The sequence below is a fragment of the Peromyscus eremicus genome, chromosome 3 (assembly GCF_949786415.1).
Source record: "Peromyscus eremicus chromosome 3, PerEre_H2_v1, whole genome shotgun sequence".
Lineage (NCBI taxonomy): Eukaryota > Metazoa > Chordata > Mammalia > Rodentia > Cricetidae > Peromyscus > Peromyscus eremicus.
Genome location: NC_081418.1, coordinates 124840921 through 124867102, shown reverse-complemented (window position 1 = coordinate 124867102; position 26182 = coordinate 124840921). Strand labels below are relative to the sequence as shown.

The 26182-nt window shown below is 48.5% G+C and overlaps 2 protein-coding genes across 2 annotated transcripts in view; both read right to left on the bottom strand.

The window, feature by feature from the left end:
- Irak2 (interleukin 1 receptor associated kinase 2) overlaps positions 1–14035 on the bottom strand; it is a 57408-nt gene extending 43373 nt beyond the window's left edge. Inside the window, exons 1-2 of the mRNA XM_059258384.1 lie at positions 13906–14035; positions 4017–4199 (exon numbers count right to left, since the gene is read on the bottom strand). Of these exons, the coding sequence (XP_059114367.1) occupies positions 4017–4199; positions 13906–13999 (277 nt within the window). The 5' untranslated portion in view covers positions 14000–14035. The remainder of the gene's footprint in view (positions 1–4016; positions 4200–13905) is intronic.
- Positions 14036–19223: 5188 nt separating this feature from the next.
- Vhl (von Hippel-Lindau tumor suppressor) lies at positions 19224–25865 on the bottom strand. The gene is made up of 3 exons (XM_059258382.1): positions 25487–25865; positions 21959–22081; positions 19224–19561 (listed from the first exon to the last, which is right to left on the bottom strand). Exons 1-3 carry the CDS (start codon positions 25722–25724, stop codon positions 19365–19367), a joined length of 558 nt encoding a protein of 185 aa, XP_059114365.1. The 5' UTR covers positions 25725–25865; the 3' UTR covers positions 19224–19364.
- Between the last annotated feature and the right edge of the window lie 317 nt (positions 25866–26182).

The following is a 26182-nucleotide window of genomic DNA, read 5'->3' as shown; positions in this document are numbered from 1 at the left end:
AGCGTGCTTTTTTTTTTTTTTTTTTTTTTTTTGGTTTTTCGAGACAGGGTTTCTCTGTGTGGCTTTGCACCTTTCCTGGGACTCACTTTGTAGACCAGGCTGGCCTCGAACTCACAGAGATCCGCTTGCCTCTGCCTCCCGAGTGCTGGGATTAAAGGCGTGCGCCACCACCGCAGTGTGCATTTACTGAGACTCCCCTCAGCTCTATGGAAGCTTCTGGATGGTTGGGATTTTGGTGCTGAGAGCCCAGGTCCTTGCCTAGACAAGTGCTATACCCACACAGGATATCTGTTGAATACAGCTGCCTTCAAATAGATCTTTAAGTGTCAGGCAGGGCCGGGCAGTGGTGGCACACACCTTTAATCCCAGCACTCGAGAGGCAGAGGCAGGTGGATCTCTGTGAGTTCGAGGCCAGCCTGGTCTACAGGGTGAGTTCCAGGATAGGCAGGGCTGCTTCACAGAGAAACCCTGTCCCAGGGGGAAAAAAAAGAAGTGTTTAGGGGTCTGGAGATGGCTCAGCAGTTAAGAGCACTGGCTGATCTTGAAGAGGATCAGGGTTTGATTCTCAGCACCCATGTAGTGGCTCTCAACTACCCCTAACTCCAGTTCCAGGGTTCTGGTGCCCTCTTCTGAAATACTGAACTACAGTGCACACATGTAGTGCACATGTATAAATTCAGGAAGAACATTCATACACATAAAAAAGAATGAGAGAATGACATGTGTAGGAGCCAAACATGGTAGTACACGTCTTTAATCCCAGCATTCAGGAGGCAGAGGCAGGCAGATCTCTGTGAGTTCAAGGCCAGCCTTGTTTATACAGTGACTTCCATGCCAGCCAGGCAACACAAAAGGAACCTGTGTCACAACACACACACACACACACACACACACACACACACACACACACACACACACTTGGGGGGCTAAAGGTGTAGTTTACTGGTAGAACAATTGTCTAGCATTTATGAGGTCCTAAGTTCACTTGGGCAGAAGTCAATTTTTCAAGTGAACTGCAGCTGGGCAAGTTAATAATTAAGCAGGTAAATGCAAACTAAGATTACATATCACGGCTAGAAAAGGGGGCTCTGAGCATTCCTAATACAGGAACTTGAGTGCCTGCACACACATCCTGGGGTTTCACCTCCAGAAGAAGGGGCAGGCAACTTTCTATTCTCGAATGAAAAACAGCCAGAGGCAGAAAGGGGAAGTGTGCTGCCTGGGGACTTGATGCAGCCAGAACCTCACAGGGACAGCCAGGGGACAGGGGAGTGGGGACTGACCCTAGGTGGCTTCAGCCAGCAGGACCAAGGAAAACGGAAGCTGTGTTTGGGGGGCTGGGGGAGTAAGAGGCAGAAGAGGAGGGCATGGTCGGAGAAGGGCTCTAAGGAGCCAAAGGCCAGGGGGTGGTGGTTCCTGCAGGCCCAGAGAGCCCACAGTTGGTGGATCCAGGTGAGACCCGGTGGACCTCGGACCTTGGGACCTCAGGCCACTACTCATTCTTTTGCTGTTTGGTTGTTTGTTGTTTGTTTGTTTGTTTTTGAGACAGGGTCTCTCTATGTAGCCCCGGCTGACCCAGAACTCAGAGAGGTCTGCCTGTCTCTGCCTACCAAGTGCTGGAATTAAAGTGTGCACTACTGTGCCTGGCATGAGTGTATTTCTTTAAATCTGGTGCCACAGTCTCCGTTGACCTGGAAAGGTAAAGATTTTTCCTAGATTAGTCAATGGCCTCTACCGTCAATGGCCAGGGAATGTGACAGGAAGCAGTTTCTTAACCTCTGGGGCTCCTCCTCTGCTATCACACATCCTGATGGGATGCCACTGTCAGTCTCAGGGTTTTGCCTGACCTGGCCAATTGCCTCCCCAAGTGGACCAGCAGCGAGCCCCCTGTGACCACATATGAGCTGGCAGCTCTTCCTACCCCTGGGGGCCCTCCCTCACCTCCTTTGGAGTCATTAGGAGCTTATAATTCATTCTTTCAAATACAAGGAGAAATTTTTTGAAACAAGGTCTCGTGTAGTCCAAGCCGGCCCTGAACTCATCATACGACCAAAGCTGGCTTTGAATTCTTTTTTTATATTATTAATAAACTTTATTTTATGTGCATTGGTGTGAAGGTGTCAGATCCCTAGGAACTGGAGTTACAGACAGTTGTGAGCTGCCATGTGGGTGCTGGGAATTGAACCCGGGTCCCCTAGAAGAACAGCCAGTGCTCTTAACCGCTGAGTCTTCTCTCCAGCCCCCTGGCTTTGAGTTCTTGGTCCTCCTATCTCTGCCTCCCAAGTGATGAATTACAGGTATTTGCCACCACACCAGTTTAAACATTATCACTTCTCAGCATCTGTCACATTTCAGTTTTCTAAGAATATACAGAAGCCAGAATTGAGATCACAATCGTCAGGGGCTGATCACATGATCAAATGAAATGCCTTTTGGTTCTAGTGACCATGAGGACCAAGGCTCCAAGAATCCCAGAGAGGGCTCTGCTTGGCCTCCAGGCTGGTGCCTTCACAGGACAATGAGGGTCGGGGAGGGCAGGGCGGTCTGAGAGCCTGAGAAGAGGAGCGTCTCCCAGGATTCACTCAGCCCAGGCCTCTCTGGCTGGTCCTTGGGGAATGGAGATGAGGAATAGGGGTCTGGCACAGCTCAGAACAGGACAGGATGGGTTCCAGCTGGTTCTAAAGGGCTGTGAGCCACGCAGGCTAGCCTGTCCAGTCTGAGGGAAGGTGGACATGGAAGGAGACCCGGTAGGGAAGAGGACAGAGACAGAGCCTGGGAAAAACCATAGCCAATAGGCAGGGGCTTGGTTTATGGGACAATTTCTGGGAATGCAGAAGTAAGCCTGGCTGGAGTCTCTCCTGCTGGAACAGGCACCTCCTATTTAAGCCCCAAAGGGAAAGTCATCACGTGTGAAAAACCTCGGATTCCCACACACACTACATCCCAGGGAGTTACCCAGCAGCTGAAGCGTGGACGCAGTCCCAGGGTGGCCCTGAAAACCCACGTGTGCTGCAGCTCTGAGGCTGGAGTGCTTTAACCTTCACCCTTCTCTCAAAGAAGGCTTCCGATCATCCAGGCAAGTGCCGCATCTGTCTGGGTCTCTGGCGCAGCAGGCAGCCATTCCCGTCAAAGCCCACGATTTCCTGCTACTGCCTCGTACGTGGCTCTCCAGTATTTGTATTTTTAAATGTACTTACTTGTGCGTGTTTGTGGAGAGAGGCACAGCTGCCACGGCATGTTTGGGGAGGTCAGAGGACAACTTTTAGGAGTCCCTCTTTCCACCATGTGGGTCCCAGAGATCAAACCCAGGCATGAGCCTGGGCAACAAGTGCCCTTACTCATCTCCCTGGCCTCCATGTTGTTGTTGTTATTGTTGTTGCTTGTTTGTTTTGTTTTGTTTTGCTTTGTTTTCGAGACAGGGTCTCCCTTGTAGCCCTGGCTGTCTTGGAACTCGCTCTGTAGACCAGGTTGGCCTCAAACTCACAGAGCTCCATTTGCCTATGCCTTCCGAATTAAAAATGTGCACCGTGGGGCTGGAGAGATGGCTCAGAGGTTAAGAGCACCAACTATTCCTCCAGAGGTCCTGAGTTCAATTCCCAGCACCCACATGGTGGCTCACAACCATCTGCAATGAGATCTGGCGCCCCTCTTCTGTGTACATAATAAATAAATAAATCTTAAAAAAAAAAAAAGTGTGCGCCGCCACCCCCACCCCACCCCACCCCACCCCCGGCTCCAATGTTGTTTTAATTACAAAAATAAAAGGCTTTAGGTCTCTGGCTAGTCAGCCCAGTAGAGTTCACAGCAGGCCAGCAGATAACAGCTGACATAACGGAGTTGGGGTGTGAATTTTAGCCTAGGAAGAAGGGTCCCAGGGCTAGGGTGCAGCTCAGTGGCAGAGAGCTCATCTCGTCCGAGTTGGTTCCTCCCCCTGCACTGACAAAAGATGGACAGCATCTTCAGACAGACACACAGCCCTTGCTGAGACCCCCCCTTAAGGGCAGATGGTTACTCACAGCTCAGGACAATCTGGGCAGCTCGGTAGAGTTCCAGGTGACACAGGAGGTCCACCAGCTGCTGGACGGTGGCCTGTCGCATGGCCCACCACCACAGCAGCTCCCGGGTGATGCTCACACCCTGCACCCGCTCCATGGATTTGATCTTCCTCAGCTGTGTCAGGTCCGTGATCACATAGGAGGCTGGAAGGCAGGAGAGGATTCCGCTTAGAGCTGGAGGTGCGGCCTCCCAGGGAGAGGCCCTTCCTGTCCCCCTGCTCCTGCCAGGTGTCACCATGGCTACTTCCCCCGCAGGAGGAAGACCAGGGGACAGGAGCCTGGGAGCCTTGGGAATCAGCAGTGTCTTTGCTTGGGATGAGAAAGCAAAAGCCTCAGTGGGGAGCAGAACTGTGCCTACTTCATCTAAAACAGAAGCCCCCTGCAGGCAGAGAGTGTCATCTGTCTCCATCACAGACACATCCCCAGATGGAAAAACTCAGGGCAGCAGGCTAGGATGCAGATGAGTGGAGGGCGGCTAAACCATTGAGCCACACTTCCAGCCCTTATTTGTGACATAGATTCCCACTGGTTTTTGTTTTGTTTTGTTTTGTTTTTGTTGTTTTGTTTTGAAGATAGGGTCTCACTATGCAGGACCGGCTGGCTTTGAACTCACAGATCTGCTAGGATTAACAGCATGAGCCATCACTCCCAGCCCTGCCACTGAATCTATTGACATAAGAGAAGCATTTAAAACAAACAAACAAAAATTGAGACTGCGACAGCCTGGGGAGGTGTAGCACGATGGAAAAACACCTGCTAGCACGTGCAGGGGACCCCAGGCTCCACCCCAGTACTGCAAAACAAAACCAAACAAAAATGAGGAATTAGGCCAGGCGGTGGTGGCGCACGCCTTTAATCCCAGCACTCAGGAGGCAGAGCCAGGCGGATCTCTGTGAGTTCAAGGCCAGCCTGGTCTCCAAAGCGAGTTCCAGGAAAGGCGCAAAGCTACACAGAGAAACCCTGTCTCGAAGAAAAAAAAAAAAAGAAGAAGAATTAAAAAACCAAGCTGCCAAGTGGTGGTAGCGCATGCCTTTAATCTCAGCACTCGGGAGACAGAGGCAGGTGGATCTCTGTGAATTTGAGGCCAGCCTGGTCTACAAAGCCAGTTCCAGAACAGCCAGGGCTGTTACACAGAGTAACCCTGTCTTGAAAAACAAACAAACAAACAAACACCCAAAAAAACATACAACAGCAACAACAAAATCAAGCTTTGGTGCCAAGAGTTCAAAAATCACCGAGTGGGAATTTATGCGAACACAAAGTCGAGTGTGTTGGGGACTGTGGTGTACTTGGTTGGAACAGTGCTTGCCTGTCACGAATGAGGCTCTGGTTCAGCCCTAGCACCACCAAAGAAAAATGTCATTAAGCATACTGGAAACCTAGATGAGCTCTAAAGAGGGCAAGCGAAACCAAAACTCCATGAGCTTTTCTGTTTGGAATATGAGCTTGGAGGTGTGTCGAGCAGGGGACAGGGAGGCCAGAGATAAAGCTCAGAACATGGAAGATGGGGTTGGGGATTTAGCTCAGTGGTAGAGCGCTTGCCTAGCAAGCACAAGGCCCTGAGTTTGATCCTCAGCTTCAAAAAAAAAAAAAAAAAAAGAACATGGAAGACATCAGAGCCAGGATAAACACAAAGGACCTGTCACTAGATAAATGAGGAAGGACCACAACACTCTCCTACAGAGAAAGCCTCCGGGAGAAGTGCCCTGTAGGAATGGAAAGTTCCAGAGTTGCAGTTTTAGTCACTGGAAACTCCAAACCAGATTCCTAGCCAGCGGGAAGTGATGTAACAGCCCAGAGTCCCCTTCCCACTGTTCACAGGGGGCAAAGAGGAAGGATATGTCATGAAAAGCCAGCCTAGTAAAGATGCTTGTGGAGTGGGGCTTGGCCTGCCAGAGCCTTGACCCTTGTGAATTTCCATTTCCTCCCAGGAGAAACAGGAAGTGAACCCCAGGGTGCCTTCTCTAAGGGAGAGTTCAGTCCTGTGAAACTGACCATCTCTTAAGGTACTGATCCATTAATACTGCACCCAGGAGCAGGGCAGGCAGAGAGGCAGATGGGGGCTCAGTCACCGCCAAGGGCCCCCCGAAAGGCTATGGCTGTTAGTAATCTGATCGTTATGGAAGAGAGAAAAGTCCTCCTCATCTTTCTAGCTGGGAGACCCAAGGAAACCACTGACTGCCTCCCTGAAGCTCATCTCCCAGACTTTCCCCACATGTGTGAACGCTACCCTTCAGATCTGGTGTCCCACCAAGGGCCCCTGGCTAAAGGCTTGGTTCTCCAGCTTGGTACCTGGAGAGGTAGGAGCTTGAAGGCACAGGTCTCGGGGGAGTCTTCTGAGCCTTGAGAGATGTGCTCCCAAGGGGGCTATAGGAGTCCAGCGCCTTCCATGAGGTGCTTTTGCCTGACCATGAGCTCCATGCCATGAGACCTTGCCACAGGCCAAAGCAGAATCAAAAGATCACGGACTGCAATCTCTCACACTGTGAGCCAAACCTTCCCTCTTTCTAAGGCGACTCCCTCAGGAGTTTTGCCACAGTGAGAGCTGACTGACACAGCAGCCCTGGTTCAAACCCTCCCGGGCACTTCCTTGCTGTACACTAGGGAAGGTCTGTCACCTCTCCCAGAGCCTCCGTTTTCTCATCGACCTCAGAGGTGGCTACAAGGACCAGAGAACTCTATACACTGGGACACTTGGGATACCACTTGGCACTCAGTAATGGGGACATAAATGTGTTATAGCCATTGTTCCGTGCTAATTGCTGAATCCTGGGGAAGGCCTACCCATCCTTAGAGTTCTCCGGAGCAGGGGCAGCACAGCGTCCTGAAATGACCAGCCCCAAGGTCAAATGCCCCTCTCCTGACAAGACAAACTCCATTGTGTTCCCTCAGCCTCTTGCAGATGAAAGGCTCAGAGACACGCAGTCACTTGCCTGAAGTCACACAGCCAGGCAGTGCACAAAGGTTGCTGCTCTGCACTGGTGAGCAAGAAGAAGAGTGCTCCAGCAAAGGGGCTCCTGCAGGGGCCCTCTGCACACTCCCAGGTGGATGAACCGGTAAGAACCCCATCTACACAGGTCCAGACAGAGTGCAGCTGTGACCGCAGAGAAACAGACGAGGGACAGGCTACCCACTGGGCTAGATCCAAGAGCATGCATACTTGTGGCTGTGGGTTTTCTAAACCACTTTAGATCTTCCCACACCCTCCCTCCCGGGACCACAGCTCAAGATCACCCTTTTCTAGAATAACTCAGCAGCCGAGAATAAAAAGTAGAGGGACAATCATCCAAGTTCTTCCTCCTTTGGGGCATGGAAAACCAGAGTCCTGACTGAGACCAGCTGGCAGCTGCCTAGCCAGCTCCAGGCCCAGTGACCCTGACCCTCAAGGGAGGCCCAGCCTGGGGCTCAGAGCAGCTTCCGGGGTGAGAAGATGCACCCACCTATGAGTCATTCTCTGGGGTGGATGCCGAGCACCTGCCCGCTTGCCCAGCACTGTCCTTGACTCCACAGACGCTGGGAAAGAGGCAGGATCAGTCCCCACACACATGGCTTATGTGCTATAGGGAGAGACGGACTAGCCAAAGCAGGAACAAGGGAAGGGTGAGCATGTTCAGGGGACCCGAGGTGAAACCTCTGATGGGCTGAGAAATTGGGGCAGGGACAGATGGGTGCCTTCAAGAGGCAGAACTATGGCAGACAGACCAATATCTACCCACAAAAGCATCTGGTCCCTAAGCCCCAAGACCCTTGAATACATTGTCTTAGGAGGCCATAGAGACTGTGCAAATGGGACGAGATAAGAACGGAGAGGGAAGGGAGCTTCCCAGACTGCCTGGATCAGCCCTATCATTTCCAGAGTCCTTCTAAAAGGAGGGCAAAGAGCTGGGGATGGCGGCTTTGAGACCCTGTTGGGAGGGTAGGAGAGAATTAAAAAGGGGAGGTGAGAGAAACACAGGTCAGGCGTCGTCGGAAGAGTCTGTGCTGCCGCCTTGAAGATGGAGGGAGGGGCCGTCGGCCAAGGGAACGGCCTCCAGGTGTGTGAGGTCAGAAGTCTGTGCTGCTTGAGACCGCCACTCAATTTGTGATTATTTGTTACAGCAGCAAGAGAAACTAGTACAGACTACAAAGCCAGGCAGGAGGAAGAGTAACTCAGGCAGAGGGAACCGCAGATACAAGGATCTAAAGCCCAAAGGAGGCCAGGGAGGCTGAGGCGGGGAGAGTGAGGTGAGGTGTAGGAGCTGGAGGCGAGAGGGCCGAAGCTGGCAGGCCTGCAAAGTGATTCCCTTGATATCCTCCATCAGTGAGGCCTCAGAGGACTGTGGGTAATTCTGCCATCTCCAGGACTTGTAGATTCGGAGCAGTTCTTGGAAAAGGGTGTGCAAATGGCCAACAAGCAAGAGTTGAAAAGAGAGACCAGGCAGGCCAGGCTTTGGCAAGACAAACAGTAGCCCTCCTATATGGATAGTGCGAGTGTGAGCCAGGGCAGTCTGTCTGGGAAACAACTGGCAGTGTGTCCCTCTAACAAGCAGTACAGAGTGCACTCCCGACTCTCTACCCCATGCCTATGTGTGTACACCCAAGGGGGATGAAAGCATCCATCCATACTGACACACTGACGCTAGAACACAAATGTCCACCGTGGCATTATCATGACTGCCCAGGAATGAGAAGAGCCCACATAGCCATCAATGGAAAAATAGAAAAGCAAAATGTGAGACGTCCATATGCTGGAATGTTATTTGAGTATAAAAAGAAACTGGGACAAGGGGTATGGCTCGTTAATAGTGTGTTTGTCCAGCATGTGAGAGGCCCTGGGTTCCATTTCCAACACTGGAAAAGAAAGGAGAGAGAGAGAGAGAGAGAGAGAGAGAGAGAGAGAGAGAGAGAGGGAGGGAGGGAGGGAGGGAGGGAGGGAGGGAGGAGAAATGAGTGGGTAGGAGAGTAATGGGGAAACAGGGTGTGAGAGAGGCCTGAGAAGGGGACAGAGGAAGAGAAGGAAAGCAATTCAGGGGCTCACGTCTGCTACCACAGGGATGGACCTTTAAGAGCTGCTAAGTGAAGCCTACTGTGAAGGGCTGTGAACACTGGATGGTCCCACTCACATGAAACACTAGACAGGAAACACCTGGAGCCGAGGGAGTGCTGGCGAAGGGGTGAGGAGTGGCACTGAAGGGGGACAGGCTTCCATCTGGAGTAATAAAAATAAAATCACAACCCTATGAATGTGCTAAGAGCCACCGAGGTGCTCTTTAAATATGTGCACTGCATGATCGCTGATTTAAATATGTGCACTGCATGATCGCTGATTTAAATATGTGCTCTACGTGATCGGTGATTTAAATATGTGCACTGCATGATCGCTGATTTAAATATGTGCACTGCATGATCGCTGATTTAAATATGTGCACTGCATGATCATTGATTTAAATATGTGCACTGTATGATCATTGATTTAAATATGTGCTCTACATGATCATTGATTTAAATATGTGCTCTACGTGATCATTGATTTAAATATGTGGATTATATGATTGTTGATTACGGCTTCCCTGCTTGTTTGTATTTTTGTTTGTTTTATCATTTGCTTGCTTGTCTGCTTGTGTTTGGGCTTTTTGAGACAGGCCCTCAGGTAACTCAGGCTGGTCTGGAATTCACTACATACTGGAGACTGAACTTGAACACCTGCTCCTCCTACCTCAGTGCTCAGATTGCACATCTGTAGCACCACAATACCACCCCTTTCTCCCTCCTCCTCCTCTTCTTCCTTCCCATCCCCTCTTCCCTTCCCCCCCCTTCTCTGTTAATTCATTCCAGCAGTTGAACCCAGGGCCTTAGGCAGGGTAAGCACACACTTGACCACTGAGCCACACCTCAACCTCATGGATTGTATCTTTTTATTTTATTTTTTATTTTTTGGGTTTTTTTGAGACAGGGTTTCTCTGTGTAGCCTGGAACCCACTCTGTAGACCAGGCTGGCCTTAAACTCACAGAGATCTGCCTGCCTTTGCCTTCCAAGTGCTAGGATTAAAGATGCATGCCACCACCACCCAGCCCATAAATTATATCTTAATAAAGCTTTTTTCCAAAAAGTCATAAGCCATAAGTGTGTCTCTTACACTAATATTCTAAGAACAGAAGGTATCCTGCTCCCGACAGTTCAGGGCTGGGCTGAAATGGGAAAAAAATTAAAGACACCTACACACACACACACACACACACACACACACACACACACACACAGAGCTGCCCAGGAAATATTCCAAATCACCATAGGGCATCCAAGTATTGGGACACAGAGTCCCCTGGACAATCAGGTGGTAACAGACATTGCTGTGGATATCGCTCTATATAAATAAAACACTGATTGGCCAGTAGCCAGACAGGAAGTATAGGCGGGACTAACAAAGAGAAAAATTGAGGGAACAGAAAGGCAGAGGGAGAGACTGCCTGGAGCCACCGCCAGGACAAGGAAGATGTAAGGTACCAGTAAGCTACGAACCACGTGGCAAAGTATAGATTAATACAAATGGGCTAAATATAAGAGTAAGAGCTAGACAATGATAGGCGTGAGCTAATGGCCAAACAGTTTAAATAATATAAGCATCTGTATGTTTATTTTATAAGCGGGCTAAGGGACTACCGGGGCTTGGCAGGACCCGGAGAAAAAACTCCAGCCACAAACGGAAAGAAAACTCTCCAGCTACAAGACATCCTCACAGGCACCCCACGACTAAGGCTGAGGGCACAAGAGAAGACAGCCACTTCCCTTCATCCCAGATGTTACCAACACCAGCCTCCCAGTTTCTCCAAATGAAAATGCACACTCAAGAGAAAATCCAAAGAATATATTGCCAGGTGTGGTGTATTCAGAGAAGCTGGAGCAGGAGGACCGCCAGTTTGAGGCCAGTGTAAGGACACAATAGACCATGGCGGAGGAGGTCTATCAAAGTGAAATGCCTATGATGTATTCTAAGAGAAAAAAGGCAGGTTGGGGGGGGGGGGGTGATGCTAGAGAGATGGCCCAGCAGTTAAAAGCGCTGGCTTCTCTTCCAGAGGACCCAGGTTCAGTTCCCAACACCCACATGGCAGCTCACAACTGTCTGTAACTCCAGTTCCAGGGGATCCCACATCCTCACACAGACATGCAGGCAAAACACCAATGCACAAGAAATTTTTTTTGTTTTTAAAAAAAAGGCAGGCTATCTGTCATGTGTGATTGGTGTACAAAAATGACAGGATGGTTGGCATACATATCTACACTTCAATGCATCTGAGAAGAAGAGCAGAAGGCACAGTCCTGAGCACTATGGGGCTGCAAGGTCAAGAAGTTAGCAACATGAACAGCAACAGGTGTTTCAATAGCCTCGGAGGCTACGAATGCTCATCCCTGTGGAGAACTGGGCTCATCTTTCTGCTCTCAACTCCTACAGTATTTTTTTCTTTCTTTCCTTTCTTCCTTCCTTTCTCCCTCCCTCCCTCCCTCCCTCTTTCTCTCTCTTCTTATCTCCCTCGATCAAAGGGTCCCTGAACCCCATTCATGCTGACTCTCGGGGTAGCTGTGCTTTGTGCTGAGGGTCTGTCCTACTGGGTGTCTTACAGTAGCCCTGATGTTCACCTACCGCATCCACCAAGGTCTGTCAACTAGACATGTCTCTAGATGTTGGCAATTGTTACTTATGGAAAAAAGGAATCCTAAATTGAGGACCACTACCTTAAACTACTTATGATTTCTTTTCTTTTCTTCCTTCTTATTTTCTGTTTCGTTTGCAGGGCTAGGGACAGATCCCAGGGCCTCCCACATGTTAACTGAGTGTTCCACCACTGAGGTACACCTGAACCCTAACATGCATGTTATATGTTCAAACTGGAGGGACACGTACACACTTACTTTACTATTGTGTCAAGCATACCTATTTTATATACTCTTTTTAATTAGCACTATTCTTTATGATGTAAAAAATTGGGGAGTGATAGCTTTGTCCCTTCTGTTTTGAGATAAGGTCTCACTTGCCCAGTTACTTCAAATTCCCTAAGTACCTGCACCTGACCTTGGACTCCTGATCCCCCTGCCTCTATGTCCCCAGTGTGGCATTATAGATGTTTACTATATCTATCTGACAAAACGTAAAACATTTTTTTTTTAATTTTAGGATTCACAGACTTTTCGGTTCAACAATAAACATCAAAGAAAACATGTTAACAGTCACTCCTGGGTGTCATCTACAGGCATGAAAACCACCTTTCGCAAGTGTAAAACAATTTGCTGTGTATTTATGCATGATTTGTGTGGGTGCTCATGCCATGGTTCATGTGTAGTAGTCACAGGACAACTCTGTGGAGTTAGTTCTCTCCTTCCACCTTTATGTGGGCTCCAGGGATTGAACTCAGGACCACAGGCTTGAGATTGAGAGCCTTTACCCATTCAGCAATCTTGCCAAGCCTCCAATAATGTAAATATATATATATATAATATATTTAATATATTTTAAGTATATATTATTTTAAATATATATTATTTTAAATATATTAAATATATATATAATATATTTATTACTGAATTCAGGCAAGGTGGCACATCCCCATAATCCCAGCACTTGAGAGGTGTCAGTAGAAAGAACAGAAATTCAAAGTTATCGTTAGTAATATAATAAGTTCTAGGCTAGCCTGGGCTACACAAGACCACATCTAAAAAATAATAATAAAAAATAAAAAATAAGCAAACAATAACAATGGAACATATATATTACGTCATTTAGGAAATTAAGTGATGAAAGTTACACTGACTTAAACCATAAAACTAAGCATGACAACTGTTAACCATGTCTTTTTGATCTACAAGAATAAGGGGAGGGGTTGTCGCTCAGTTGGTATAGTGCTCTACTGGCATCCATCTCCAGCACCACATACACCAAGCCTGTAAACCCAATTCCAAAGTGGAAGTGGGAGTATCAGAAGTTCAAGGGCATCCTTGGCTACATAGCAAGCTCCCGGATATTCTACATGAGTCCCTATCCAAAAAAAAGAAGAGGAAAAAACACCAAGGCCCAATGGTTCAAATCTGTAATCCCACATTCAGGAGCTGAGATAAGAGGATGGGAAGTTTTAAGACAACCTGGGCTACATAAGGAAACCATCCATGTCTCAAAAGACGAAAAAGAAATTGCCTTGCATATGATTCAGTGTAGTATGCTTGCCTAGCAGGCACAAGTCCCTAGGATCAGCTCCCTCACTGCCATCAATCAATCAATCAATCAATCAATAACCAGGCATAGCAGTGCACACCTTTAATCCCAGCATTTGGAAGGCAGGTGGATCTCTGTGAGTTCCAGGCCAGCCTATTCTACACAGTAAGCTCCAGGGCAGCCAGGGCTACATACACAGTGTGACCGTCTCAAAACAGAAAGAATGGAAAATCAACCACCCAACAACACCACTAAGGTAGGAAGGAGCCTTCTTGCCATAACTTTTATTCTCACACCTGTACAATGAGGCTATAATTGTCGCCTGCTGTTTACAGATTAGGACAAATTTCAGGAAAGTAAAGAGAGTGGCCCCCAGACACAAGCGGCAAAGTGTTGAGACTGGAACGCACACAGCCTGGGCAAGAGCGCAACTGCGCAGACAACCTACTACAGCTCCACGATCCAGACACAAACAGACAAAACACAGCAAGAGGCGGCTACAGTGGGAGTCGAGCAGGAGCCTGGGTCCGAGTCCCACCTACGCTTCACAGGCAGCTTCAAGTCGGTCTGGAAACTAAAACGAAGTAGCAGCGTCCTAAACAGGCACCCCCCGGCCTCGGGTAACACGAATGGGCGCGGTCCCAGTGGAAAGTAGGCGACACACTCACCGAACTGCATCCAGTCCCATTCGCTGAGCGTGTCGATGTTGCGGCACAGGTCGTCCAGCACTCGGGACGGTAGCTGGTAGATGTAGCAAGCCATGGCGAGACTGCGCAGCGACTGAGCCCACGGCAGAGGGCCGCGGCTTCCCTAGTGAGGGGCGGCGCTGCCCGCGGCCGCTCTGGACCGGCGAGCGGGCGCCCCCAAGTGCCCAAGTGCGGCAGCACGCGCCATCCAGCCCATGGCCGAGAGCGGGCAGGCCAGCGCCCCCTAGTGGTTGCATTCGATAGCACATGCTGCCCGAATCCTAGACCAGGGCGGGGAGTCCCAAGTTCCAAGGCAGTCAGTCCCTGAGGTTGGCCAATTTTACCTCCATGGCCACCTGGAACGCATTCACCTAATGGGTGTTGGTGAGGCTTAAGCGAAGAAAATCCAGAGGTTTTTGCCTTCAGTGTTGGGAGAAAGAATGAATTACACAATGTGCTGAACGATTTAAAAGTGCACAGGGCACAGTGTCGCATGCCATTGTCGGGTGGCTGGGGCTGATGGACAAGTTCAAAGCCAGTCTAGTAACACACACTGAGTTCCAGGGCAGGTCAGTCTGGTCTACAAAGTGAGACCATGTCACAAAAATTATTTTTTTTAATTGAAAAGTAAGCTGGGCAGTGGTGGCGTACACCTTTAATCCCAGCACTTGGGAGACAGAGACAGGTGAATCTCTGTGAGTTCGAGGTCAGCCTGGTCTGGAGAAGTGGCTCAGAGGCTAAGAGCCTTTACTGCAGCAGTTCCTAGTACCTATCGGGCAGCTCACAATCATTCCTATCTTCAGTTCCAAGGCATCTGATGCCCTCTTCTGTTGTCCTTGGGTACTAGGCATGCACATGGTACACATACATACATGTAGTCAAAACACTTGTACACACGAAATAAAATATAAAAACTTGAAGTTCATTTAAATTTATTTGCTTTTTGAGACAGTTTCTCTTTGTAGCCCTGGCTGTCCTGGTACTCACGCTGTAGACCAGGCTATCCTAGAATTCAGAGATCTGCCTGGCTCTGCCTTCCCAGTGATGGGATGAAAGGCATATACCACCATGCCAATCTTTAGTTCATTGTTTTGAACCTTATTTCTCTGCCATGCTGGGATCAAGGCCAGGCGCTTGGCATGTTAGGCAAGTGTTCCATTGCTCAGCTTATCCTCCTAAGTTCCTGACACTAGATTTTGTGTAGTAAAAAAGAGCCCATCTCACACTGTGACAGATCCTACCCACTGCCCTCCAGGAAGACTGTCACTGCATACTCGCTAGTCTCCACGCATGATGCCCGTGGGTCCTCTTCACTTCTTGCTCAGGCACAAAATTTGTCCACCTTCCCAATTCAAGTAAAAATTTATGGACCAGTATACATGTGGCTTTTGATCATAGGGTTCACAGTTCACTAGTGTTTAAAAAAACAAAACAAGGGGGCTGGAGAGATGGCTCAGAGGTCAATTCCCAGAACCCACATGGCAGCTCACAACTGTCTGTAACTCCAGTTCCAGAGGATCTACCACCCTCACACATACATACATGCAGGCAAAACACCAATGCATGTAAATAAATATATATAGGTATATAAATTTATATATATAAATTTAAAAAACAAACAACACAAAACTGATATTTAATGTTAACCCAAAACTTAAAAAAAAAAAAAAAAAAAACACTGGGCAAATGTCTGTTTAAAGCTGAAAAGAAGAGTAAGAATTGGGACTGGCTGGGCAGTGGTGGCGCACACCTTTGACCCCAGCACTCGGGAGGCAGAGGCAGGTGGATCTCTGTGAGTTTGAGGCCATCTAGGTCTACAGAGCGAGATCCAGGACAGGTACCAAAACTATACAGAGAAACCCTGTCTCAAGGGAAAAAAAAAAAAAATTGGGACTGACAGACATACATCTTAGACCTAGCATGGTGAACACACCTGTAGTCCCAAGGTATCTATCTGTTCAAGGTCAGCCTGTTACAAGGCAAGTTCCAGGACAGCCAGGACTGTTAAACAGAGAAACCCTGTGTTGAAAAAACAAACGGAAAAATAAAACTAGCCAGCATATCTGCCAATGAATTACCAAGTGTGTGGTGAGGGCTGATACAGGCAAGTATCGAAGCCAGCAGCTCAGGGGTAATACTGGAGTTTCAGGTAGGGCAGTGACCAGCACAAAACTGGACTGAAGTGCTAAAAAAAAGCATGTGTGTGTGTGTGTGTGTGTGTGTGTGTGTGTGTGTGTGGTGCTGGGGACCACACCCAGGCCTCTGACAGATAGGCAAGTGCACGTCTCCGTGCCCTCTGCCAGGTTATCAGTGTTGACTACCTGTGAAAATGTTGATTACTTACTCTTTTTGGTTGTTTCATAGGTTAAAAATCTGTCGTCAGCCAGGTGGTGGTGGTGCAAGCCTTAAACCTCAGCACTTGGGAGGCTGAGGCAGGTGGATCTCTATGAGTTCCAGGCCAGCCTGGGCTACAGAGTGAATTCCAGGAAGGGCTCCAAAGCTACACAGAGAAACCTGTCTCAAAAAAAAAAAAAAAAGAAAGAAAATGTTTTCAATATGAATTATTTTAAATAGCTGTGTGTGTGTGCATGTGGGTATGTGCATGAGACTGCAGGTGACCCTGGAGGCAAGAGACATTAGACTCCCCAGAACTCAAGTTCCAGACAGCTGTGAGCCACCTGACTTAGGTGCTGAGAATCAAACTCTGGTCTCCTGAAAGAACAGCAAGTGCTCTTAACTGCTGAGCCATCTCTCCAACCCAACTGTTCCTTCTAGAGAAGGTCTTTAAAAGCTCAGCTTAGCCTGGAACTCTCACTGTGGAACAGAGGAAGACCTCCAGCTCCTGATCCAAATGCTCCACTTCCAGAGTTCTAGAATCTCAAGAGTGAGCCACCACACCTACCTGAACATCTCACCACCATCTTCCTCAGTGTTTAAATGCTTTACAGAGATACTTCATTCTCTTAAGGAAAATGAAGCTATCAGAAACAACGGTACATTAAAAAAAAACAACAACTGAGGCCTTGCTTCTTGCCCCACCCCCCACACCATTCAGCAAATATTTCAGTTCCCACAGGGAAGAGCCCTGTTAAAAGTAACACAACACACCTGCTTCCTTCACTTAGCACCGTTTATTGTACTAAAGGTCAGCCTTTTCTACTCAAGGTAGAAAACATGAAGTCTGAAGAACACATTTACAGGACGCCAAAGGAAGAGCACGTGACTCAAGCCACAGGTCTCCACTCTTTGGACAACACAGAGAACAGTATTCAAACTTCCAGTTTAATAAGACAAACGTAAGATCTTTTTGAGACAAAGAGGTTTAAAAACATAAAACCAATGTTGCAATACTTCGGCGCCTGCTGACTTCCCAAACACAGGCACCCTCTACATGGGCATGTGGCCACTTCGCTCACGGAATGTTGTAGGCTAAGGCGTGATACAGAAAGGCTGGTGGGAAACCTTGAGTCATTTGCTGATCTTAGAGCATCAAGGAGACCAGGATGCTGGCAAACACTCCAGTCATCCTCAAAGGAAGAGCATAGCACACTGGTGTTTACACAGTGCTTGTAGGAACATGGGGAAAAGTTAAACTAGGACATTAAATGAAGGCCAGGCATGCTAGTGTACGCCTTTAATCCCAGCACTCGGGTGGTAGAGGCAGGCGGTCTCTGAATTCGAGGCTAGCCTGGTAAATCAAGTTCCAGGACAGCCAGGACTACACAGAGAAACCCTGTCTCAAAAGAAAAAGAAAAACAAAAACCAAACAAACAAAAAGGAGAGAAAAAAATGAAGTCAAATGAAAAATCAGGATACAAAACAGTACATACCCTATGACCTCAGCTACGACAAACAGCTTCAACCAATCAAAATATGCCCTCCAAAGAGAGCACCCGTTATAGTGGTTACACGAAGCTGAGTACACACGGTCTTTCTTCTTCCCTTCAGTTGGACTGTCTTTTCTGGTGTGTGCAGCCATACCCAGCTTTCTCTAATTTTTCTCTACTAGAGGAATGAAAAAGGAACAAAAACTATGTCTTACAGAAATGTCTGATAGAAGTAATATGAATATTTGAATATGTAAGAAACGATGTGACCATCCATAAAGCTACTGTGTACTTTGTGTTGCTTTGTGAGCCATTGTTGGAGGGTATGGCTGAGTGGAGCTTCAAAAACAGCCCCCCTCCTCCCCACCCCTCCCACCCCAAATCAGTGTGACCACGTCCTGCCAATAGAAGATGCGGAGCCCTGCTCGAATGCCAGGGATCGACAGAGCAACCTAAACTCCCACTCCTGGCAGCGGCTTACTCCAGACAGCTCTTCAAAACCAGAATTAAACACAAGGCTGCTCTTCTCTGTGTCTGTGTGGATGGCAAGTTACAGAAACACTCGTGACAGTGACTGTGGACAGCCCACCTGGTTAAAACCAAGAGTGCTGCCAGATGGATCAGGAGGCAGGGCTACAGTATGAGACCCTGTCTCAAAACAAGAAAAGGACAGAGCAGGCCATGGTGCACGCATGTGCTCCCAACACTGGGGCAGGGGACACAGGAGGATCCAAAGTTCAATGCTAGCATCACCTACTGAGTGACTGAGGTTGGCCTGGGCTACACGACACACTGTCTCAAAAAAATAAAATAAACAACAGCAACAAAAAAGGTAGAAACAGCCAGGCGGCGGCAGTGGAGCACGCCTTTAATCCCAGCACTCAGGAGGCAGAGCCAGGCGCATCTCTGTGAGTTCGAGGCTAGCCTGGTCTACAGAGCGAGATCCAGGACAGGCACCAATACTACACAGAGAAACCCTGTCTCAAAAAACAAAAACAAAACAAAACAAAAAAAAGGTAGAAACAAAGTGCTGAGGCCTGGGAAATCAGAAAAAAGTTCTTTCTAAACACAAGATGCTAAGCTGTTCCTTTACTTGTACACTTAAGGCTTTTCTCAGAGAGACAGACCCTCCAAACTCTCCCACCAAGCACCTGACAGTTTGTTCGGCCAACATTCCAGACTGAAGACTCCTGTCACATTAGGCACTGGGCCTCGAAGAATATTCATCCCTGCCTTGGGGCCTTCTCAGCCTTCCAAAAGCAGGAGGCAGGTGCCCTCTGTTCACATGCTGCTGCATTTCCACATTAAAGGACACACTGCAACCCCAGCTGAAGAACTTACACAAATATCCTTACACAGAACTTCCCAACTTACCAGGAAGCAAAATAAAAAATGCCTTCTGATGAGTGCTTCTAGAAAGGGCAGATTCAGTGGCATTTTGTGACTCTTATCCTTAAGCACCACAAGGCCCAGTGACATTAGTTAACTTTCTTTTACACAATGGAGTGTATTTTACTCCGAGAATGAAACATTTTAACATGGAAAGAAAGTGACCTGTCCTATGTGTGGATTAAGACTCAGAACCATCAAAGCTGGAGTTCAGGACCACTAATCTCAATGGACTCCTTCAGGCTCCTCTCCCAGGGGCTGATTTTCAAAGTGCTCTTGGGTCAGCCGCTGTATGTCCTTCTGCACATTTGGGTGGTCTTCCAAATCTTCATAGAGCGACCTGACGATGTCCAGCCTCCTGTAGTTCTCGGGCTTGACCAGGCTTCGCACAACCTGAAGGCACCGCTCTTTCAGGGTATACACTGCAAGGTAGGAAACCAAGTCCTTTGAGGCAGACTCAGACACGTGGGGAGCCAGACACCACAACCACAAGGACATGGACTTGTGACTCTCACTTCAGGGAAAAACACTAGGAGGAGCACGTGTGACAGTGTCACTGCAGCAGCTCTCACAGCGCTGGGCCTGGGCCTGACCTTTTTTCAACTAACCAAGTGTGAGGTGACCTTGGTAACTCAGGGCCTAAGCCTTCAGCAGGTCCAGCAATGTCTGTTTGTCCATTCTTAAGAGCTCTGGGCTACCCTGCTGGAGAGACCACACCTAGAGGGAGAGGGACAAGGCCTTAAGATGTCATTCAAGAGACCCAGCTTTAGGCAACTACCAACAGGAGACAGCTGCATCAGGTCCTAACAGTAAGCAAAACCACCCCCTAGCCAAGCCCAGCCAGACTGGAGGATTTAACAGATATAATGGTCTTGTTAGTTTGGGAGTGAGTGTCGCATGGCAACAGATAACCAACAGTGTATGGCTGGATACAGGGCAAACCACTGAACTCACTGGGCAGAGTGCCTCATACATGTAACCACAGCACTCAGGAGGGTGGGGCGAAATCTCTCTAAATTCAAGGCTAACCTTCTAAATGTAAGTTCCAGGCAAGCCAGGGCAATAAAGACCTTGTCTCAATAAATAAATAAATAAATAAACAAACAAACAAACAAACAAACAAAAATTAAAATAACATAATAAATCAGGCGTGATGGTACAAGTCTATAACCCCAGCACTCAGGAAACAGAGACAGGAAAAATGGTGGAAGTTTAGTCTACACATAGAGTTCCAGTTCTGCCGGTGCTACAGAGCAAAACCTTTCTCAATAAACCAAAGCAGACCAAGCAGACACCTGCAATGCAAGCACTCAGGAGGCAGACACAGGGGATCTCTGTGGGTGCCAGGATGGCTGTGGCTGCAGTGAGACACTGCCTCAGAGGGAAATAGCTCGTCGGTAAAGAGCTCACTGTGCAAGCTGGAGGGCCTGAGTGGGATTCCTTAAACCCACGTTCAAAGCCAGGAATACATGCTTACAATCCCAGTGCTGGGGCAGCAGGAAGGGGGTCCCAGGGACTCACCGGCCAGCCACTCCAGCCTAGTCAGTGAGTCCCAGGCCACTCAAAGTCCCTGTCTCAAAAATTAAGGTAGACAGTTAGGTAAATAACATCTGAGGCTGCCCTCTGCCCTCTACACCCATAATGTATGATAGACCTGCACAAGCAAGTACATTCACAATGGACCAAGAGATCTAGCCCAGCCGGAAGAGTGCACAAACCTCTAAGTTTGATCCCCAGCACGACATAAAACCAGGCATGGGGGCATATGCCTGTAATTCCTGCAGGAAGATTAGGGGTTCAAGGGCATCCTTAGCTACATATTGAGTTTGAGGTCAGCCTGGGAAACATGAGATTCCCCCCCCCCCAAAAAAAGGGCCAAAATAATAAGAAAAGTAATAAAGTCACCAGTCATTGCCACATAAGGCAAAATTGAACTCCTCACATCTCTTTTCTGATTACACTGTTGTTTACTTTTGTTGGGTTTTTGCCCTGAGCAAGGATCTCACCATGTAGCCCTGGCTGTCCTGGAACTCTCTAATGTAGACCAGGTTGGCCTGGAACTGAGATCTACCTGCCTCTGCCTCTCAAGTGCTGGGATTAAGGGCATGGCCACTATGCCCAGCCCCAGTATTCTTTTTACTTTCCACTTAGAGAAAGGGTCTCAGAAAGTTGTTCAGACTGGCCTTAAATTTGCTCTGTAGGCTAGTCTTGAACCTGTGATCCTCTTGCCCCCGCCTCCTGAGTAGCTGGGATCACAGGGCTCTAGGACTCTCCCTTTGTTCTGGGTTCCAGGGCACAAGCCTGTTACTAGACCAAGGAACCAATGGGTATCACAACTGTACAAAGAGATACCTTGGCTCCGCCAACTTCTTAGGAGCCTGGGGTGCTTCTGAGACCAACTGTCTTTGTTCAACACAAGACTGAGAAATAAAATACTTCCATTTCATTTATGGTAGAGGACAAGACTAAAAGGCTAGATACCAGTTGGGCGTGGTAGCATATTCCAACAGTAGGGAGGCAAAGGCAGGCTAATCTCTGTGAGTTTGAAGCTAACCTGGTCTACAAAGCAAGTTCCAGGTTGGGGATTTAGCTCAGTGGTAGAGCGCTATCTTCTACTCATTACAATGCTCACCAATATCTTTTTTAAAGACGGAGCCCATATGGTGACTCAGACCTGCAAATCCTAGCACTTAAGAAACTGAGGCAAGAAGATTTCTCTAAATTCAAAGTCAGTATGAACTACGAAGTTCCAGAGAAACCTGGGTTAGAAAGCTAGATTCTATTTCAAAAGAAAAAAAAATGTAAGATTGAATATCAACCTGGCAGTGTGATGTTGGCAAAAATAGGCTGTCCATCCACATTGAGGGACGGCACAAACAATTCCGTTTGGTTAACCAGGAGTCCATCATGGGTCCCCGCATCCCTGAAGAGCCAAAGATGACCTGTCAACACAAGCAGAGGATGTTAAGAAGCCACACCGGTCTGAGTAAGGCACCTGTTTATTACCCCAAGCCACACCAAACACTTGCCTGTCACTCTGCTTAATGTCCTAACCAAGCCCTTCTAGAAGAGGAGCCTGCAACAGCACTGCTCACCAATGATTCCTACTCATGAGAAAGCAGGGCTGAAGGGAGATGGCATGCTGGAAGCGAAAGACAGAAAGCAGAAAGAGCACGCGTGGGCTCTGCAACCACGACAGGAAAGGACGACATTCAGGTCAAGGAAGCGCCACCGGGTCTCCAGCCCAGGAGGTGTAAAAGCAGAATGTTGATATTAGGAGGCCATAAAAGGGGTGGGGTGGGGATAGGGTGGCGCACACCTTTAATCCCAGCACTCAGGAGGCACAGCCAGGTAGATCTCTGTGAGTTCAAGGCCAGCCTGGTCTACAGATCGAGTTTCAGGATAGCCAGAGCTGCACAGGGAAACCCTGTCTCGAAAAAACAAAAAACCAAAAGGCCATAGAAGGACTCATGGGTAAGAACAGGCAAACTGATGTACAGTGTGAAAAGTGGACAAGAGCTTGACTCTGGGAGGGAAGGGGTTCAGTGAGAAGGGGCAGGAAGGATCCTCATGCAGTGACGAAAAAGTTCTCAGTTCACCTAGGTGTTGCTGTAACTGCCAAAAACTCTCAAAACCCAGGAGCTCTGCACCCTCAAGTGTAGATTACACCTTCATTTTTAGAAAGAGAAAACAGCGTCAGCAAAGGAAAGGAGGCAAACCTCCGAGAGGGACTCCCTCAGAATACAGCAATCTCTCACGGGACACAAACCTCCTTGAAGACTTAGTGTTTTGTTTTGCTGGGCACTGAACCCCAGGCCTCCCACCTGACAAGAAGTGCCTTAGTACTAACTAGAAACCCAGCTCAAAACCGATAAAAACTTTCTTGAGACAGGGTCTCACTATGTAGCTCAGGCTGGTCCCAAACCTACTGCCTCAGCCTCACTAACACTGGCATTATAGGCATGCATCATCATGCCTGCCTTAATTCTTTTTATATAAAATGAGGCACAGGATTAGAAACACTGCACAATGGTAGAGTACTTGCCTAACATGAGTGCGGTCCTAGGTTCAATTCCTAGCAGTCACCAAACCAAAATTTAAAAACAAAGTAAAAATCAGGCAAAGATAAATCTTGGAGAATACTGAATTAACCCAAGTTTTTATGTAAAATAGGAGACTATAGACATTTTGATTTCCTGTTGTGTTCTTCCTCATCGAACATCAGAAGTTTGGTGTAAAGGACAGGCCGCTACATGCAGAGGCCTGTTTCAAGCCAATGAATAAATGAAAGTAGGGGCTGGAGAGGTGACGCTCAGCGGTGAAGAGCACTTGTTGTTCTTGCAGAGGACCCAGATTTGGTTCCCAGCACCCACATAGTGTCTACCCTTTGTACCTACAGTTTGTCTGGCCTCTGTAGGCACATCATACACATGGTACAGACACGCCCTCAAGGGAAACACCCATACACATAGGGGAAAAAAAAGACAGACCAGACAGAGCTTGACAGAATGCTTGCCTAGCATGTGAAAGCCCTGGGTTCCATCATTAGCACTGAAAAAAAAAAATGTGCTACATCTCCAAACATCTAAGAAATTTCTTTTCTCCTCTATATATCAAAAAAAAAAAAAAAAAATTTGTGAAGCATTAGTTTATTTCATCTTATTGTTTTTGTTAAATCAGGGTATCATGTTGCCCAGACTGGCTTGAATTCCTGATCATCCTGCCTCCATCTTGTTCTCCAAGTTACAAGTTTGTAGCACCATGCCTATCTGCGTGAGCTCATTAAATGTACCACCATCAGGAGAAAAGTTCTCTCAAGAGCCTCCCTGGATAGTTATGAAAAGTAAATGGTTCTGTTCACGTGTATAATCCCAGGACTCAGGAGGCTGAGGCAAGAGGAATGCCCCAGTTTTTTGTTTGTGTCTCAGTCAATGTCCTACCACTGTGAAGAAATACCAAGACCACAGTGACTCTTGTAAAAGAAAACATTTAATTGGGACTGGCTTACAGTTTCAGAGGTTTAGTCCATTATCAACATGTCGGGAAGCATGCTGGCATCCAGGCAGACATGGTGCTGGAGAAGTAGCTGCTGACAGTTCTACATCCAGATCCATAGGCAGCGGGCAGAGAGACAGATTCTGGGCCTGGCTTTGGCTTCTGAAACCTCAAAGCCCACCCCCAGTGACTTACTTCCCCCTTACCATTCAAATATATGAGCCCATGGGGACTATTTCTATTCAAACTACTACAGTCTCCTTGGTCAGAATTCTGTTTTCTTTTTTTGTGTGAGTGCAGGCATCCACAACATTGGATCCCTGGAGCTGGAGTTACAAGGAACTCCTGAGTTGCCTGACAGAGATGCTGGGAACCAAGCTCTACAAGAGCAGTATGAGCTGGGCTTGGTGACAAAGGTCTTTACTTGAATCCCAGAACTCAAAAGGCAGAGGAAGTCAGATCTCTCTAAGTGAGAGGCCAGCCTGGTCTACAAATTCCACACCATAATAGGCTATGTTTTTTTTTGTTGTTGTTGTTTCAGATGCAATCTTGCTGCGTAGGCCTCAAACTCACTGAAATCCTCCTGTCTCGGCCTCCTGAATCTTGGGCTACCACACCCAGATTTCGGTATGTTTTTCATTATATAAATATGGCAATGTCAAACAGCCCTATTTCTCTAGGGCTAACATAACCTTTTAAACTTTTTCTCCCCCTATTCAGCAAGCAAACAAAAGGGCATGGGGAAGTTGCCTCAGCCGCCTGAGTCTTGGTATTTTACACATGAGAGCAGCTTTGCTTTCTCTTCATAACCATCTAGGCAGGGCCTTCATATTACTTTTCTCCACTGATGGTGGTATGGTCAATACAGCTTACACTGTCAGGCTTCGTACAAACCTGAAATCCCAGCATTCAGTGGCACAGGCAGCAGGCTCAGGAATTCAACCCAATATTCCATGTTGGCTAGTCTTGGGCCAAGACTCCAGTCCGCATAGGCATCTCCCAGCTACAACTGTCAACTCCCTGGGCTAACTTTTATTCTACTCCCTTTCTTCTAGGAGGCGTGCTCCTTACCTGGATGCACCCCGCACTCTGCCCACGCTTTCACAACCCTCTGAACCCGGTTCCTAGCGCAGCAATTATGACAGCGGCTGGCTCTTGTCTGTTCATGCATTTGTCTGTGCCCCTCCAGGTTGTCACCACGAAGTCATGGCTTCGGATGCAGAACCGGCCCGGGACCTGGGGACGCCGGGCATTTCTCGGGGTAGATGTCGTGGGTAGGAACAAAGTGCTCGGGGTTGGAAAGAACGCGCCGGGCCTGTTACAGCACCTGCGGCCTAGCGCGCGGTTCGTACCTCGGTAGCTGTGGATGCGGCGCCCGGTGCCCGGTGGCAGCGTCGGGTAGGGCTGAGGCTCGCCGTCGAAGTTGAGCCACAAGGGCAGCACGACGCGTGGGCTGCGGTTGCAGAAGATGACCTGAGAGGGCTCGCGCGAGTTCACCGAGCGCAGCACCGGCCGCGGCCGCCCAGCCTCCATCTCCTCAGGGCCCGGCTCCCCGGCCGCCTCCTCTTCACTGGCTGCCTTCCGGGGCATTATTGGAACTGATCGCCTCCGGATTGGCAAGCTAGACGTGGGCGGCGCGTGCGTGTGGGCTTGCGCGCTCCGGGGCAGGCCTGTGGGCTCTAGACGCGCTCCGTCGGGCTTGAAACGCGGAAATGGCGGCCTTGAGTTCTGGAGCCGAGGGGGGGCGGGGCCGCAGGGGCGGGGCGGGGCCAGGAGGAGGGGCGGGGCCACGGAGGAGGCCGGAGTTGCCGTAATAAATTCTGCTTCCCAGAGTTGGTTTTCTGGGGGTTTGTTCCTTCGGTTTGCTTCTTTTTCTTAAAGGTAGGGTCTTACTCTGTAGCCCTGGAACTCACTATGTAGACCCGGCTGGTCTCGAACTCAAAAATCTTATCTGCCTCTGACTCGAAGTTAGAGTGATCCTCCTGCCTCTGCCTCTGCCTCCAGAGTGGTGGGATTACAGGCTTGAGCCACCACGCCTGACCTTGCCA